Here is an 18,396-nt window from a genome sequence, read left to right as displayed (position 1 = left end):
CCAATGTTTATTGCACACCCGGAGTCGTCCTAAGAAGGTGGTGGTAACTGAGTGATTTTCTAGACCATTTCGGAGGGCATTTCAGGGTAAACCAGGTCAGTGTGGGACTGGGGTCACATAAAGGTCAGACTAGTTAAGGAAGGCAGTTCCTTTCCCAAAAAAAGGCTAAGTGAATCAGATGGGGTTTTACAACAATATGACAATTTCATGGCTACTTTACTGCCAAAAGCTTTTTACTTCCAAATTTAAAATTGAATTCAATTCTCAAAATTGTCCTGGTGGGATTTGAACTTCTACAGGATCATCAGTGCAGGCCTCCAGATTAGCAGCCTAATAACTGAACTGAAGTGGTATTAACAAACACTCATAAGAACAACACTGAAACAAATTAAACAGAATTAAGAGGCATACAGAATGGGCAACAGTTTGTGTGAAAGTGGGGAGATGCAGCTCTGACATAGAAACAGGAGGGGCTGTCAAGAGATTATGAAATAGACATTCAGTAAGGGCACGCCTAATGAGGAGGAGAAAGGAAGTTAAATGAAATTCAAGGCAGCTTATTAATGAAGGAAGCTGCCGGGTCCTGCCCATATTTACATATTTGGATTGATTCATATTCCACTTAAAGATATTCTGTGATATCAATTTGTTTAGTTCTGAATTGTGTGACACTATGACATCATTACTGCAATTGCAGTGATTTTAACAGGGGAATTACCCAACCTCTCAAAATAAATTTAGATTTTGCACTTTATTTTCCTGATATTGTTCCTGACACATCGGCCTGAAATTTCTGCCAGATCTGCAATTGGTGAATTGTGCCCAAAATGTGCCCGACATCGTGGTCATTTTGCTAAGGTGAAGTTACATCCCAGCTTCCCATTAGCATAAGAACGAATTAAAATCTCCCAAAAATTAGTGCAACCAAGCAGCATAATTGATCGTAATTGATTCGTGACTGGAACATGGTATCCTCCAGCATCACAAAGAATTGTGGGGTTGCCAGGCAATAAGCCATTCATCAACTTTTTGAACTGATTGATGAATTCTGCTGCAGAAGGGCAGATCAATGGACTTTTTAATGCTGTTTGGTCTTACTTTTTTAACTGGCTTCAATTGACCGCTGGTCACTGCTGGTCAGGTGATTAACGCTGGATTAATGTGACCACGGGTGCCTGTGTGCCTGAGAAATTGGGTGCAACGTGATGAAACTCCTTCTGAACAAGCACAATCAGCAGAAACTCACCTTTCTGACCCAGAGAATTTCCAGTTGCAGGCAAAGGGACTGTTGAAATAATCTAAAAGATCGCAGATAGTTGAGTATAAACTGATTATGGGAGCAAGTTATGTATGCTTAAAACTCCATAATCTTTTGCACTACTTGATTTGATTCCGCCCAAATGAGGCTCTAACCTGAGTGGAAATCATGCTGAAACTCCAGTGTGTATATGATATATGATAACAAAACAATAATCAGAGATAGTGCGTAGTTTTCTCTTCTGCATTGCCAAAGTCAGTCGAAGAGCATCCTTTGCAATGTGAAATGTACTATGACCAAGGTGTGATGCATTAAGGTCTATAGTTTGACAAGGTAGACTCATGCCTAAGGTGGAGTTAGAGAGCAGGTAACACAATGGATAGCAAATTGGCTGCAAAACAGAGAGTAGGTTAAGGGCAGCTAGGGAGACTGGCAAAAGGTGGGAAGTGGTGTCCCACAGGGATTGGTGCTGAGACCACTGTTGTTCACAATTTACATTAACGATTTGGGCTTGGGATCAGAAGTAAAATTTCTAAATTTGCTGACACCACCAAATTGGGTGGTATAGTTAATACCAAGGTAGATTGTGACAAAATACAAGAAGACATTAATAAACTTAAATGGGTGTTTAATTGGCAAATTAATTTCAATATAGAATTCTCCACCTTTATAACTAGAACATCGAGTTGCATCGAGCGAGACTACAGCATAGAAACAGACCATTCAGACCAACTAATCAATGCTGGCATTTATCATTCACATGAGCCTCTTCATTGCACCCTATCAGCTTACTCTTCTATCTCTTTCCTCCTCATACGCTTATCTAGCTTCCCCTTAAATGAATCTATGTTATGCCCCTCAACTATTCGTTGTGATAGCGTGTTCCATATCCTTATTACTCTCTGGATAGAGAAATTTCCCCTTAATTCCTAATTGGATTTATTAGTGACTATCTTTTACGAATGGTTCCGAGCATTTGGCTCCCCTACAAATGACAACAGCTTCTCTATGTCTACCCTATCAAACTCCTTCGTCATTCTAAAGACCTCTATCAGGTCACCTTTCAGCCTTCTCTTTTGCTGGGTGATGCATTTTGATAGGAGGAATAGGAGGCCATATATTGCTTGGATAATTAGAATCTGAATGGGGTAAAGGAGCAAAGGGATCTAGGGGTACAGATACACAAATCATTAAAAGTGGTGACACATGTTAATAAAGCCTTTAAAAAAAGGAAACAAAGCACTGGAGTTCATTTCTAGAGTGAATTAAAAATCAGAGAAGTTGTATTAAACTTGCATAGAACCTTGGTTAGACTATGAGTGCTGGTCTCTATATTATAAAAAGGATAAAGAGGCATTGGGGAAGGTGCAAAAATGATTTACTAGAATGATACCAGAACTGAGAGTTTATAACTTCCAGGAAAAACTGAACAGACTGGGGCATTTTTCTCTAGAAATGAGAATAAAAGAAGATGACCTGATAGAGGTCTTCAAAATGATGAAGGAGTTTGATAGGGTATACTCCATTTATAGGGGAGCCAAATGTTAGCAGCCATAAATATACAATAGTCACTAATAAATCCAATTGGTAACTCAAGAGAAACTTCCCTATCCAGAGAGTGATAAAAATGTGGAATGCACCATCACAACAAATAGTTGAGGCAAATAACATAGATGCATTTCTAGGAAGTTGGTTAAGCATAAGAGGGAGAAAGAAATAGGAGAGAAAGCTGACGGGGCGAGATAAAGAGGAGTGAGAGGAGGCTTGCCTGGAGCATAAATGCCAGCATTGATTAGTTGGACCCAATGCCCTGTTTCTGTGCTGTAGACTCGCTCGGTGTAACATGATAGAAAGACAAATAAACACTGTTATAACACCAAATTAGTCTGATCATGACAGCTCCTTAAAATGGTACAACGTTCCCCTTGATACATACGCCAACAAGTTTCCAAAAAATGTATAGCACACTCCTATAACACCAAATATGTATGTTCACGACAGTTCCCTAAAATGGTACCGATCCCCCTTGGTACTTACATTACCAAGTCTCTGGAGAACCTTGCATGGGGGTGGATTCTCTGGTCAGTCACTCCGTCGATGTCCCTTCCTCCGTACTTCTTCAGTGGATGACTTGTCCACTCCGGCTGCAGCCCCAAACGTTGGATGCTGTGCCTCTTTAAGTCTAATTTCTGGCTCCATTCCAGCTTCCCGAGGTTTCCATCCAGACTTTCTCAAAACAAAGGTATGACAACCATGAGTCCTTATCAAATTCTTCTCGCAGGCACTAGGAGGACATTCAGGCTGTTGAAACATCCTTTGATGGTGTCTCTTACCTGCCATCAATTAAACTCCATCACCTGATACCACACCATAGTGCACCACCCCATGTGCAAGGTACTCCATTGTCCTGGCTTGTAGTTCAAGGATCATCAAATACCATAAGAACTGACTTCTGTTTAAACAATGAGAAAGCAACTGTTATTTTCGAGAAGAGAAAAACAGTAGTTTAGACAAAACAACAGCTGAGTATGGCCTGGTCTGACCAGCATCAAAAGGAAAAAGTTCTTGGGGAAAAACAAGTTTGTACTATTGATTGCCATTGATTACATAATTGATTAATTATTTGACTTATCAGAGTACAATCACACTTAGTTTTAAATCAATGTCTACAAAGTAACCTTTAAAAATTTACTGCTGGTTTAATACGTTTTTTTTTCAAAAAAGCAAAGCAAAAGCAAGGCAAAAGTAAAATGCAAAAACTACAAAAGGTAGTGGCTGCGGGCCTCAGGCCTACAAGTCAAAGTAGTTCAACGAGGATAGGGATGATGTAAAAGCAGGGCTTGATGTGAGATAGGATATGAGCAGCAGAATTTTGGATGAGTTGAAGTTTAGAAGGTGGAGAGTGGCAGGCTGGCCAAGGGTGCCTATGAATAATCAAGTCTGGAGGCATGGATGAGGGTTTTATAAATGATATGAGCTCAAAGAGGTTGTGGAGCTACTGGGAAATGTTGATTCAAGGTTAAGCCAGAAGGTAGAGTGGGGGAGGTTTGATTGGTGGATAAGGACAAACAGGGGAATCAACAAAGGCAGCCTGAGCGAATAATCTCAGTCATTGGTGACAAAGATGTTGCTGAGCTCCTCACTCTTGCTGGAGGTGAGGTTGGAGGGGTCAGGGAAAAGTGGTTTAAGAAGATGGTTGCTAGTGGAGAAAAGAAGCCAGGTGATCCTGGAGTAATGGGTGATTTAAGTATAGGAGAATGAGAATCTGATAGTATTTTGGTGTAATCTAGCCAGATCTGATGACCGATGGCTAAGCCAGTTGTACTCGCTAAGCCAGATACACTCACGTTTGCAACACTTGGAATTGAGGGAGCAAAGATGGGAGTCATACCAGGACAGACGACCAGGATGGAAGATAGTAAAGACTTTGCTGGGGACAGGGGCATCAAAGGCGGAGGTGAGAAAATGGTTGAGAAAATCAATGACTACTGAAGTGACGCCTTCTCTACAGGAGGCTTCCATGATGTTATACCTGAAAATAATGTCTGAAGTGAAAACCGCAAAACATAAAGTATTCCATCAACAGAATACAGCAAAAAATGCACATAAAATGAATGTTCCTTTTTATCTTTCGAATTACTGTCAGTTACAGTATATCACTATATATTTCTTATAAGATGCACAGCATACATGTTACACTATGGCAGGGAGTATGTACTCAAGAGAGACTTGTGGATGGCCCTACAAGCCAACACTGAAGAATTTCTTTGTACCAAATGCATATGCCTGCAATTACCACAATTTTATTGTCTGGGATTTTTTTTTGGTGGAACTATTTTGAGTTTTTCAGCAAGATAGTTTGATGTATGTTCCACCAGCAAGGTTATGCAGCAGGTATTATGAACATACAAAAATGAAGGACAGGAAAAGACCAGCTGGCTCATCAAGACTATCCTATACTCTCATGGTGTACCTTCTGCACACCACGACTCCCAACCACTCTCCCCCACCACGCAATCTCCTGGGAGAGGCAAAAAAAAAAATGCAAAACTTTAGGTCCATTTAGAAGGAAAAGCCTAAGAAATTCCCCTGCAACCCCCTGAAACAATCAAACAAGTTCCAGGAGATCACGTACAGTATCATTTGCTGCAGCATATATTGAAAGTGGCATGAGACTTTTGCACATATTAAGAAAATGTATCGTTTAGTATGTTCCTTTAGCAGCATCTGTGATATCAGAGTTGTATTTATGCAGGCAGAAGGAAATCTGATACACACAGACATTAATGTTAAGTTTTCCTAGTTTGAATTATCCTTTTGTTTAGGTGTTTGTTGAATTGTGTGAAGTTTATATGCTTGGTTGAATCATGATAAATTATAGATCACATGGCACTTGCAAATAGACACTTGTCCTTTCTAACATTTGTTCCTCAACTAAAAATTAATCCAATCATTTATCTCTTTCTTACTCTGGGACGCTGTTGTGTGCAAATTGGTTGTCACATTTCCCTAGGTTACAACAGTGACAATAATGGAGTATTGCATACACTTCTGGTCACCACATTACAGGAAGGACATAATTGCTCTGGAGAGAGTACAGAGCAGGTTTACGAGAATGTTGCCAGGGCTTGAAAGTTGCAGCTGTGAGGGAAGATTAGATTGGCTGGGGTTGTTTTCCTTAGAACAGAGGAGGCTGAGGGGTGACATAATTGAGGTGTACAAAATTATGAGGGGCCTCGATAGAGTAGACAGAAAGGATCTGTTTCCCCTAGTGGAGATGTCAATTACCAGGAGGCACAGATTTAAGGTGATTAGTAGAAGGATTAGAGGGGACATGAAGAAAAACTTTTTCCCCCAGAGGGTGGTGGGTGTCTGGAATTCACTGCCTGGATCGGTGTTGGAGGCAGAAACCCTCAATTCATTTAAAAGGTACTTGGACATGCACCTGAAGTGCTGTAACCTGCAAGGCTACGGACCAGGTGTTGAAAGGTGGGATTAGATTGGGCGGCTAGTTTTTTAGTCAGCGTAGACTCGATGGAGTGAATGGCCTCTTTCTGTGCCGTAATTTTTCTGTGGTTCTATGTAACTACACTTCAAAAGTATTTCATTGGCTAGGAACCGTTTTGGGATGTCCCAGTGCTATATAAATGGATACTTGTTCTTTTTTATACACATTTAAGTAGCAGTATATATTAATAGGATCAGATTAGTTCTTTGGTTGCTGGTTTAACTAAAGCAGCAGGTGGTTCAATGGGCACCAGGTTTGAAGGTGAAGCTTGGTAAGCACTGTGTGTATATGGGGCTGAAGCAACATCAGAAGGGCCAATTTTCCATTAGCAGCACAATTGAGGCTTTTGTGCCACATTCCTGCAGCAAAGCTAGGCAGCAGGCAGCACTGTGAAATTACTGTCCCCAGTTTTCTGCTTCAAGAGCATTTGAACAATTATCCATCATTGTCAATGTAGTTTTGACTTTGTGCAGAATGCAAGCCTAATGGGGGGAAATGGGAATCTGTGAATTTAAAGGTAAGTGACTGCATATGAGGATAAATATTTATTTCAGCCTTTTTCAAGTTCCAAAATGAATTTTAAAGATTTGTCAGTCTTGGGCAAGATTGACATGAAGGAGGGGGCAGAAGTAACATTAATGGAGTCAAAGGTGATACAGAATATAATGGGAATTCCACATGTTCTCCAGTACAAAACTGGGTGGGAGCGTGAGTTGTGAAGAGGATGCAGAGAGGCTTCAGGGTGATTTGGACAAGTTGAGTGAGTGGGCAAATGCACGGCAGATGCAGTATAATGTGGATAAATGTGAGGTTATCTACTTTGGTAGCAAAAACAGGAAGGCAGATTATTATTTTAACGGCTATAAACTGAGAGAGGGGAATATGCAACGAGACCTGGGTGTCCTCATACACCAGTCGCTGAAGGTAAGCATGCAGGTCCAACAGGCGTAAAAAAGGCAAATGGTATGTTGGCATTCATAGCGAGAGGATTCGAGTACAGGAGCAGGGTTGTCTTGCTGCAATTATACAGGGCCTTGGAAAGGCCACACCTGGAATATTGTGTGCAGTTTTGGTCTCCTTATCTGGGGAAGGATGTTCTGACTATAGAGGGAGTGCAGCAAAGGTTTACCAGACGGATTCCTGGGATGGCAGGACTGACATAGGAGGAGAGATTGTGTCGGTTAGGATTATATTCGCTGGAGTTCAGAAGAGTGAGGGGGATCTCATAGAAACCTATAAAATTCTAACAGGACTTGACAGGGTAGATGCAGGAAGGATGTTCCCGATGGTAGGGGAATCCAGAACCAGGGGTCATAGTCTAAGGATACAGGGTAAACCATTCAGGACTGAGATGAGGAGAAATTTCTTCACCCACAGAGTGGTGAACCTGTGGAATTCACTACCACAGAAAGCAGTTGAGGCCAAGATATTGTATGTTTTCAAGAAGGAGTTAGATATAGCTCTTGGGTTTAAAGGGATCAAAGGATATGGGGCGAAAGCGGGAACAGGTTACTGAGTTGGATGATCAGCCATGATAATAATGAATGGCGGAATAGGCTCGAAGGGCCGAATGGCCTACTCCTGCTCCTATTTTCTATGTTTCTATGTAAAAGGGTGCACCATCATTAGATGTTAATTGTTAAGCATGGGCTTACATGCCGTTGAATAACTTATTTTACTTCACAATGATTCATTCTGCGAATAAAAACTGCGCTCTAGCTGTGAATAGTAGAACAAGTATTGGGGGAAAGCTCGATATCGTAATAGCATTGTCCAGTAACTCTGCAATAAACATTTTGAATCTAGTTCATTATTTGTCCATCACACTTCAGGTGTTACACCTGGAGTATCACAGTTCCAGTGTCACAATTGTACAAATACATTTTGCTAGGTCACGCATACACCTGATTGATGGGGTTACCAACTTGATTTGGATATTCCTGGAAGTGTCATCACATGACCTCCATCCAGCTCATGCAGTCAAACAGTCTTTTCCCCATCCCCGATATATCTATCACTAATAGACAAAAACTTACAAAGAAAATGAAAAAATACCAATTTTTAATGTCCCTATGATTTTTCTCCTGTTTGCAGTATTGTCCAGATGATTAATGTTTAATTCCTGGAGATACCAGAACAATCCTGGAGAGCTATCAACCCTACTGAATGATTCAAATTTCAAGTTTATAAAATTTCAACATATCATAAACAAATAGGTAGGGAATGTGCCAATCAAAAGTAGGAATGAAAACTGTCAGCCAAAATCAACAACAAACAGAAGAACAGGCGCCAATGAAATCACGCAAAATATATTTTGAACCATCTTTTCAACTGGCATCTGAGATGGTAAAGTATTTAGTATAGTAAGCACTTTGTGTTAGGAATAAGGCTTTTAACATAATAAAATGCTAAAAAATTTGCAAACTTCATAAGAAAATTATTCTACTTACACCATTGCTGTTTATGTTGAAATGTGAAATGAAGTTCATTGCATATCATGAAATTGTTAGATTTATGCTGTTAATGCGAATTAATACATAGGAACATAAGAAATAGGAGCAGAGTAGAGCATATAGCCACTTGAGCCTGCTCCGCCATTCATAGGAACACAAGAAAGAACATAAGAACTAGGAGCAGGAGTAGGCAATTCAGCCCCTTGAGCCTGCCCCGCCATTCAATACGATCATGGCTGATCTTATCTTGGCCTCAACTCCACTTTCCTGCCCCTTCTCCATAACCCTTCAGCCCATTATTAATTAAAAATCTGTCTATAAGAACATAAGAATTACGGCTAATCTGATCTGATCTTGGGCTCAACTCCACTTGCCTGCCTTTTTCCCATAACCCTTGACTCCCCTACAGTTCAAAAATCTGTTTATCTCAGCCTTGAATATATTCAATGACTCAGCCTTCACAGCTCTCTGGAGTAGAGAATTCCAAAGATTCACGACCCTCTGAGAAAATAAGTTCCTTCTCATCTCTGTCTTAAATGGGTGATACCTTAGTCTGAAACTCTGCCCCTTGTTATAGATTCCCCCATGAGGGGAAACATCCTCTCAACCTGTCCATAAGATCACCTCTCATTCTTCTAAATTCCAATGAATAAGGAGACCTAAACTGTACACAGTGCTCTAGGTGTGGTCTCACCAACGCCCTGTACAGTTGTAACAAGACTTCCCTACACTTATATGCCATCCTCCTTGCAATAAAGGCCAGCATTCTATTTGCCTTCCAAACTACTTGCTGTACCTGCATGTTAACATTTTCAGTTTCATGTACAAAGACACCCATATCCCTCCGTACTGCAACATTCTGTAGTTTCTCTCTGTTTAAATAATATTTTGCTTTTCTATTCTTCCTACTAAAGTGGATAACCTCACATTTTCCCACAGTATACTGCAACTACCAAATTTTTGCTCACTCACTTAACCTATTTACATCCCTTTGCAGACTTCTCACACCTTACTTTCCCACATATCTTTGAATTGTCAACAAGTTCGGCAACAATACACTCGGTCACTTCATCCAAATCATTAATATAGATTATAAATAGTTGAACCCTAGCGCTGATCCCTGTGGCACTCCACTAGTTATATTTTGCCAACCTGAAAATGCCCCATTTACCCTAACTCTCTGTTTTCTATCAGTTAGACAATCCTCTATCCATGCTAATATATTACCCCCAATACCAATGGCTCTTATCTTCTGCAGTAACCTTTTATATGGCACCTTATTGAACGCCTTTTGGAAATCCAAATACACTATATCTACTGGTTCCCCTTTATCCACCCTACTCGATACATTGTCAAAGAACTCCGATAATTTTGTCAAACATGATTTCTCTTTTATAAAACCAAATTGATTCAAATTGATTGTGATTTTCTAAATATCCTACTACTACTTCCTTGAGAATGGATTCCAACATTTTCCCTGTGACAGATGATAGGCTAACTGGCCTATAGTTTCCTGCTTTCTGTCTCCATCCTTTCTTATATTTACATTTGCAGATTTCCAATTCACTGTGACCTTTCTAAAATCTAGGGAATTTTGGAAAATTACAACCAATTTAATCACTTTTTCTGCAGCCACTTTTTTTAGGACCCTAGGATGCAGAGCATCAGATCCAGGGGACTTGTCAACCTTTAGTCTCATAAGCTTGCCTAGTACTTTTTCTCTAGTGATAATGATTGTTTTAATTTCTCCCGCCCTTTGCTCCCTGATTTTCTACTACAATTGGGATGCTTTTAGAGTCTTCTGCTATGGAGACAGATACAAAATATTTGTTCAACGTCTCTGCCATTTCCCAGTCTCATCTACTAAGCAACCAATGTTTATTTTAGCTACTTTCTTCCTTTTTACAAATTTGTAGAAGCTTTTACTGTCTGTTTTTGTATTTCTTGCTAATATACTCTCATATTCTAATTTCTCCCTCTTATTTTTAGTCATCCTTTACTGGTTTCCAAAATGCTGTCAATCTTCTGGCCTGCCACTAATCTCCAAATCATCATATGTTTTTTCTTTCAATTTGATACCATTCTTAACTTCCTCAGTTAGCCACACATGGCTCATCCTTCTCATAGAGTCTTTCTTTCTCCATGGAACATATCTTTGTTGAGAATTATAAAATATCTCTTTAAATGTCTGCCACTACTTTACCACCATCTTAGCTTTTAATCTATTTTCCCAGTCCACTTTAACCAACTTTGCCTTCATACCTTTGTAATTGCCTTTATTTAAGTTTAAGACACCAGTTTCAGACCAAGTTTCTCACTCTCAAATTGAATGTGAAATTCTCTCATGTTCTGATCATTCTTCCCTAGAGGATGCCTTACTATGAGATCAGTAAATAATCGTGTCTCATTACACATTACCAGATCCAAAGTAACCTGTTCCACAACATGCTGTTCTAAGAAACAGTTCCAAACACACTCTATGAACTTATCCTCAACTCTACCTTTGCCAATTTTATTTGTCCAATCTATATGAAGATTAAAGTCACCCACTATTATTGCTGTAGTTTTCTGACACGGCCCCATTATTCTTAATTTATACTCTGTCCTATTTCTTTTTTTTCTTTTCTTTTGGGCCTCCTTATCTCGAGAGACAATGGATACGCGCCTGGAGGTGGTCAGTGGTTTGTGAAGCAGCGCCTGGAGTGGCTATAAAGGCCAATTCTGGAGTGACAGGCTCTTCCACAGGTGCTGCAGAGAAATTTGTTTGTTGGGGCTGTTGCACAGTTGGCTCTCCCCTTGCGCCTCTGTCTTTTTTCCTGCCAACTACTAAGTCTCTTCGACTCGCCACAATTTAGCCCTGTCTTTATGGCTGCCCGCCAGCTCTGGCGAATGCTGGCAACTGACTCCCACGACTTGTGATCAATGTCACACGATTTCATGTCGCGTTTGCAGACGTCTTTATAACGGAGACATGGACGGCCGGTGGGTCTGATACCAGTGGCGAGCTCGCTGTACAATGTGTCTTTGGGGATCCTGCCATCTTCCATGCGGCTCACATGGCCAAGCCATCTCAAGCGCCGCTGACTCAGTAGTGTGTATAAGCTGGGGGTGTTGGCCGCTTCAAGGACTTCTGTGTTGGAGATATAGTCCTGCCACCTGATGCCAAGTATTCTCCGAAGGCAGCGAAGATGGAATGAATTGAGACGTCGCTCTTGGCTGGCATACGTTGTCCAGGCCTCGCTGCCGTAGAGCAAGGTACTGAGGACACAGGCCTGATACACTCGGACTTTTGTGTTCCGTGTCAGTGCGCCATTTTCCCACACTCTCTTGGCCAGTCTGGACATAGCAGTGGAAGCCTTACCCATGCGCTTGTTGATTTCTGCATCTAGAGACAGGTTACTGGTGATAGTTGAGCCTAGGTAGGTGAACTCTTGAACCACTTCCAGAGCGTGGTCGCCAATATTGATGGATGGAGCATTTCTGACATCCTGCCCCATGATGTTCGTTTTCTTGAGGCTGATGGTTAGGCCAAATTCACTCTGTCCTATAGTGAACTACTATTATGGTGGTCGATAGACTGTTCCCACCAGTGACTTCTTTCTCTTGTTATTTCTACACCAAAATGGATTCTACATCTTGATCTTTTGAGCCGAGATCATTTCTCACTACTGTACTGATCTCATTCCTTATTGATGGAACTACCCACTTCCTTTTCCTTTCTGCCTATCCTTCCAAAAGGTTAAGTACCCATGAATATTCAGTTCCCAGCCTTGGTCACCTTGCAACTACAGCTCCATAATGGCTGTCAGATCATACCCATTTATTTTTACTTGTGCCATCAATTCATCATCTTGTTACAAATGCAGTCTGCATTTAAATAAAGAGCCTTTAATTTTGTTTATTTACCATTTCCCCCCACTCTGACCCTATTTGCTGGTACACTCTTATGTTTGCATGCTCTGTCCCTCCCTGTCACACTCTGGTTAGCATTACCCATATCACTACCCTCAACATACCCTTGCCTTTTCTCTTTTACCTTCTAAATTTTTTCTCATTGAACCCTCCACCCCACTATTTAGTTTAAAGCCCTATCTACAGCCCTGGTTATTTGATTCATCAGGACACCTATCCCAGCACAGTTCAAGTGAAGTCCATCCCAATGGAACAGCTCCCTCTTTCCCCAGTACTGGTGCCAGTGCCCCATAAATTGAAACTCATTTCTCCCACACCAATCTTTGAGCCACGCATTTAACTCTGATCTTATTGACCCTATGTCAATTTGCTCATAGCTCAGATTGCAATTCAGAGATTATTACCTAGTGATCCTGCTTTTTAATTTAGAACTGAGCTGCACATACTCCCTCAGCAGAACCTCTTTCTCAGTCCTACCTATGCTGTTGGTACCTACGTGGATCACAACAACTGGATCTTTCCCCTCCCACTCCGAGTTCCTCTCTAGCCCTGAGAAGATGATCAGAGTTGAATGCATGGCTCAAAGATTAGTGTGGGAGAAATTAGTTTCAATTTATGGGGTAGAGCTTCTCTTTATATCAGGCCATGTTCATAACTACCTTGAGAATGTTTGATATTGAAAACGAAAGGAAAAATGTTCCATTTCCTCACTCAATTTAATGCATACAAAATATATAGACAAAAAAAATCTGAATGTAGCTCAAACTCCTCTACTTTTACTTTCTGTCACTTTCCTCTCTCTCTTAATCGGCTGTCTTTTTCCCTCTTTATTTATTTTTCTGTCTCTAATTTAATGATAATTTATCCTATTTCCTTCTCCACCATTCACTCTGTTTCTTCCTCTATCCATTTGTTTCATTCATTAAGGAGATAGACCATTGGTCAGGGTGTTCATGAGGCCCCACATGCGACATTGATATGACTGCACCGTTGCTAAATTGCAGTTCCAGCAATTTGTGGGGCAAATATAGTGCGATCTGAAAGGTGCAGTAAAAAGTCCAATCAACATTGCTTGCTGTGAGATCCATCATTCCAGAATTTTCTGTGAATTATTTTTGCTGAGAGGGATTATTGTGTAGAACAAACTACCACAGATGCAGTGAAAAGAATCCTCCTGACAGCCTTCCGTCTCGTGAGATGATGGTTTTGATGGTGGTCAGCTCTGTGTTAAGTATTGCCTAGTGGGGCTCAGGAGCTCCACTCTGACATGGCAGTCTCTGCCACACTTGCTGTAGATGAAGGCAGTGGGCTGAGAAGATGCTGGATTCACTGGACTCTGCTTTCTCTGAGCCCTCTTCTCAGCCAGCTGAGTTTGCTGTTCCTCCTTGCCTCTTCCAAAGCCCCTCCAAACAGTCAGCCTCCAGAAATCCAGGCCATCAGTGACTGTCTCCCAGTTGTCTGAGTCGATGTCCGCCATCTTCAAATCTCAATTGAAGGTAACCTTGTAGTGGAATTATGGATGTTCAGCAGGTCATGACCCAGTGACCAGTTCACCATACAGAAAGTCTTTGGGTTTATAGCCATTATCCATCTGATGAACCTGGCCGCACCTTGACAGACGTTGTTGGCTTAGTAATGAGTATATGCTGATGGAATTAGTATGCCCAGGACCTCTGAGTTGGTGACCTTGTCCTACCAAGAGATGCTGAGGATATGTCTGAGACAGAGAAGGTGGAAACTGTTCAGTCTTTTCTCCCTAGCATCAGTTGTCTCACTACTGTAGAGGAGTGCACTGAGGACACAGGCTTAGTGGACTCTCAGTTTGGTGTTCTCTGTCAGGCTGCTGTTGTTCCACACTCTCTTACTCAACTTGGACGTAACAGCTGCAGCTTTTGCAATGTGCGTGCCGATTTCAGCATCAAGTAACAAATTGCTGGTGATTGTGGAGCCTCGATATGTGAAGTTATCAACAAACTCCATTGTCACATCATTGATGCTGATTAATGGTGGTATGGCAACGTTCTGGTCCATGACATTTGTCTTCCTGATGTCGATGGTCAAATCAAACTCTTCACAGGCGCGGGAGAGCCTGTCCACTTACCGCTGAACATGTTCCACGATATGGAATGCTAGTGTGGCATCATCAGCATAGAGCAACTCTCTGATGAGGACTTAGCATACTTTTGTCTTGGATCTCAAGTGAGCAAGACTGAACATCTTTCCATCAGTTCTGAAGAAGAAGAAGAAGGAGGAGGTATGTTAGAAGACACCTTTTGTAGATGAACTGAAGGAATATGAGAACAGAGAAGAACGTGCCAACGTGTGTTGATGCCAGAATGCAACCCTGTTTGACCCCCATCACAGATTTCAAAATATTCCGATGTTGCCCCAACATAGCTGACCTTACCCCTATGTTGTCATGGAAGGAGGAGGTCATAATGAGCAGCTTCAGTAAGCAGCCAGTGAATGGAGATGGTGCAGAGAAAATGCAAGGAGATATTACAGATTTTTTAGGGAATGTGTGATTGAGAAAGATATGCTTTCGGGATTAGCCAGTCGAGATGCAAAATCTTTGCGAGTCCCATATTTTCCTATGTAACTTTGTAAATATGTGTAAATTGTTGGAATTGTGCAGAAGATGCTCAAGCCTCTCCTCCCAGTTTCTATTTGATTTGTTTAACCATGGTAACATATTTGGCGGAGAATTTTTTTTCTGCTAAAAGGGAAGTGAAATGTTTAAAAAAGAGTTGCTGTAAATTCAAGATAGTGATTTCAGTTTCACGCGATCGGTAAATCACGGCAGGTGGAATCAAGTGTAACATTATGCAAATTACTGAGGAAATGAAATGTTCCCGCCTGAGGAAGTTTGTACTTGCGTGTAAGATCTGGAAAGTTTCCTACTCTGCTGTGCAAATGTATTTAAAGGAGACAAAGCGTGGAGAGATCAACACACCTGACCAAGGGGAGAGAACAGCCCGCTCCAATGCACTCAGGTAAGCTCCAATCTATTCGGATCAGATCTTCCTATCGGATTATTTCAAAGTAGAAGCAATTTCAAGTTACGATTTTCGGCTAAATATTGTGTGTCGTGTGTTCATATTGTGGGATATACCGAAATAAAATACTTCAGTGGAATAAAACCAGAATGGGCAAGAAAATCGACAGTACGACGGCTTCAAATTGGAAACAAATATGAAATTATTTGGAGTGTTAATAATTTGCCCTAATAAGAACGCCAAAAGTAGCCCTTTGGTTGCAAAGGGAGAATATGAAAGACGCTATATAAATAAAAATAAATAGCATTTTTCATAATTCCGTGCTGCAACTTTTTATTGTACAAGTAGAAACACTCAGTTCCTGCAGAGTGTAAGCAAAATGATGTAAAGCCACATGATTGCGTTCCCCAATTATAATCCATTCATTATTCATTGTCAATGCAAGAAATTAACGAATTTTAATATTAAAACTCAACATTCACACGGGAAATTATTCCAAATTTTGTAAGCGTTTCGTTCATTAACTAATGAGCTCTTAATATTCACTGATACTAATTAATATATAAAACTAGACAATTCGATCCGGGACGATATAAGGACAAATAGAGACTTTAATTAAATATCGGATATAAAAGTACTTATAATCAAGGCAGTTGTGTAAATGAAACTTTGAACAAACCCACTAAGAGGTTTCTCCTGTTTCAAATTATTTACATTCATTGTACAGCATTCTTGTTAAAGTCTGTTTTTGCATCTCATGCTTTCTTTACTATCCAAACATAGAACTTTTTGATTACTTATTGGTTATGTTGTAGGTTTCTTGCTGCTTATAACGATGAAAGGTCTTGGTGCTCTATTCTCCCTGGCTGTTCTTTTCGCCTGTCAGCCTATCCTTGCTCAAGCCAAGAGGTTGCATTTTGGACGATGCTCACTAACCGTTAACATGCCCGAAATTCAACAGGCATTTTCAGATATCAGACAGGCAATAGTAAGTAAAGATTTGACCTAACATCTCCCCGTTCAGATCCTTTACTGAGTGATTCGCCGCTACGAAATATTGGAAAAGGTATTAATATATCTTCTTTTCTCCACAGCAAGCGGAAGATACAGCTGATGACGTGAGGCTCCTAACCAAATCTACATTTCATGGCATTCAGGTACAATGCCTTCCGGCTACACTTATTTCACCAATGGACCTGCCGTTCAAGTTATCCCTGTAATCGAGTGTGTGCTTTAATAATGTCATTAATTAAAATACTCACTTTCTCCATCCATTTATGTAGGAGACTGGTGTTGCGTATTTTATTAACCCATCTTTTGTGGTTTCTGCTATTAATTTTGCCAGGATTACCGAGTAATTACTTAAGGCAACTACAACACATATTTAAATTGATATCTCAATTAGATACTAGCCTATAGAATGAGAGCGCCGTAACTACAAGGCGAACTGTTTCCCCCCATTCCCCTCACTGACTGTCCGTGCTCTCATTTCCAGGCAGAGGAGAGCTGCTGTTTTCTGCGCCACATGTTGAGATTCTATGTGGAGACTGTCTTCAAACATCACACCCCATCCAGCTCCCTTATTGAGAGGAGGACCAACACCTTAGCCAACTCCTTCCTCAGCATCAAGCGAGATCTACGGCAATGTGTAAGTGACGAGGCCGGAAGATCTCTCACTTGCTTTTAATTGTTTATTGAACATAGCGACAATGTTAAACCTAGTTTCAAGATTATTTTTAAACGTTGAAACATCATTCTTTGTTAACTATTGTGTTCTGAATGATTCTTGAAATTAAACATTACTGTATGTATGCCTTCCTCTCACAATGACTTTCTTTATTGGGCAGCATGCAGAGATGAAGTGCCATTGTGGAGAAGAATCCAGGGTTAAGATGAAGAAGATGCAAAGTACCTTTGAAAATGTACGTTAACATCTCTTTCATTTAATTAACAAAGAGGATATTTCCTTCCCATAGAGTAGCACTGATTACGTGCAACACTTCAAGCAACAAAATAGACTGTGAAACCGCATCCTGTATAATTCCTTAAAAGTTAATTTAGCACAGGACAAAGCTCAGACACGGGTCTGACCTTGACTTAAATGATGTTGAAATTTAAACAGAACCCAATGTTCGTGTTTGACTTGCCCTCCTCTCAGTGCCTACACAAAATACTGCACTCTAAGAGGACAGCCTCTTTGGGAAGTTGGAGAACTGTCAGAACCTATAGTACCTGGCTACAGCTCCTGTTGAAGAATCTACAACAGTGTTACCACTGGGCCTGGTAGTATCCATGGACAGTGAAAATTCATGGCCAATACTACTGGGTCTTCCCCACTGAAGGAGAAAGAGCACCAGTGGGAAAATCATGGGTGGAAACAAAGACAAGTTCTCTCCCTTGAGTTGTTATGATATCAAGAGTTTGTGTGTCATATTACTTAATAAATCTCTGTCCTTTTTCAGTTGAATCTAGAGGACGCTGCTGTTAAAGCCATTGGCGAAATAAATATTCTCATAGAATGGATGGATCGATCTCATCAGAGCTAAGCATTGCCTCACAGCATACAGTATGGAGGAACAGAAGATACTGAACACCAAAAAATGCCTAGATAAAGAACACTACAAAATTGAATTTTTATGATTAATTGTCAAATAATGCTTATATTTAAGTCTTTGACACCCCATCATCCTGAAAACATTAAGGCTATTTTTTTTTATATTTCACTTTATGCTGAGTTTTGGTATATTATCAAAAGTACACACAGTGATG

The 18,396-nt window shown here is 40.6% G+C and overlaps 1 protein-coding gene across 1 annotated transcript; it reads left to right on the top strand.

Moving 5' to 3' along the window:
- Positions 1 to 4,564: 4,564 nt before the first annotated feature.
- On the top strand, positions 4,565 to 18,173 carry LOC137384027 (interleukin-20-like). Its single transcript, XM_068057591.1, has 7 exons — positions 4,565 to 4,715; positions 14,832 to 14,885; positions 16,443 to 16,615; positions 16,722 to 16,784; positions 17,123 to 17,275; positions 17,475 to 17,549; positions 18,090 to 18,173. Exons 1-7 carry the CDS (start codon positions 4,565 to 4,567, stop codon positions 18,171 to 18,173), a joined length of 753 nt encoding a protein of 250 aa, XP_067913692.1.
- The last annotated feature ends 223 nt before the right edge of the window (positions 18,174 to 18,396 follow it).

Source organism: Heterodontus francisci, chromosome 25, assembly GCF_036365525.1.
Source record: "Heterodontus francisci isolate sHetFra1 chromosome 25, sHetFra1.hap1, whole genome shotgun sequence".
Taxonomy (NCBI): Eukaryota; Metazoa; Chordata; class Chondrichthyes; order Heterodontiformes; family Heterodontidae; genus Heterodontus; species Heterodontus francisci.
Note: the sequence above shows the minus strand (reverse complement) of the source record. Positions and strands in the feature narration are given on the sequence as shown.

Bases quoted from the DNA above. Each gene is read 5' to 3' on its own strand.
- LOC137384027 (XM_068057591.1), top strand. From the start codon at position 4,565: ATGGCTAAGCCAGTTGTACTCGCTAAGCCAGATACACTCACGTTTGCA. The intron at 14,886-16,442 runs GTATGTTAGAAG...GTTATGTTGTAG, and splicing joins AGAAGAAGAAGAAGGAGGAG to GTTTCTTGCTGCTTATAACG. The intron at 16,785-17,122 runs GTACAATGCCTT...TCTCATTTCCAG, and splicing joins CTACATTTCATGGCATTCAG to GCAGAGGAGAGCTGCTGTTT.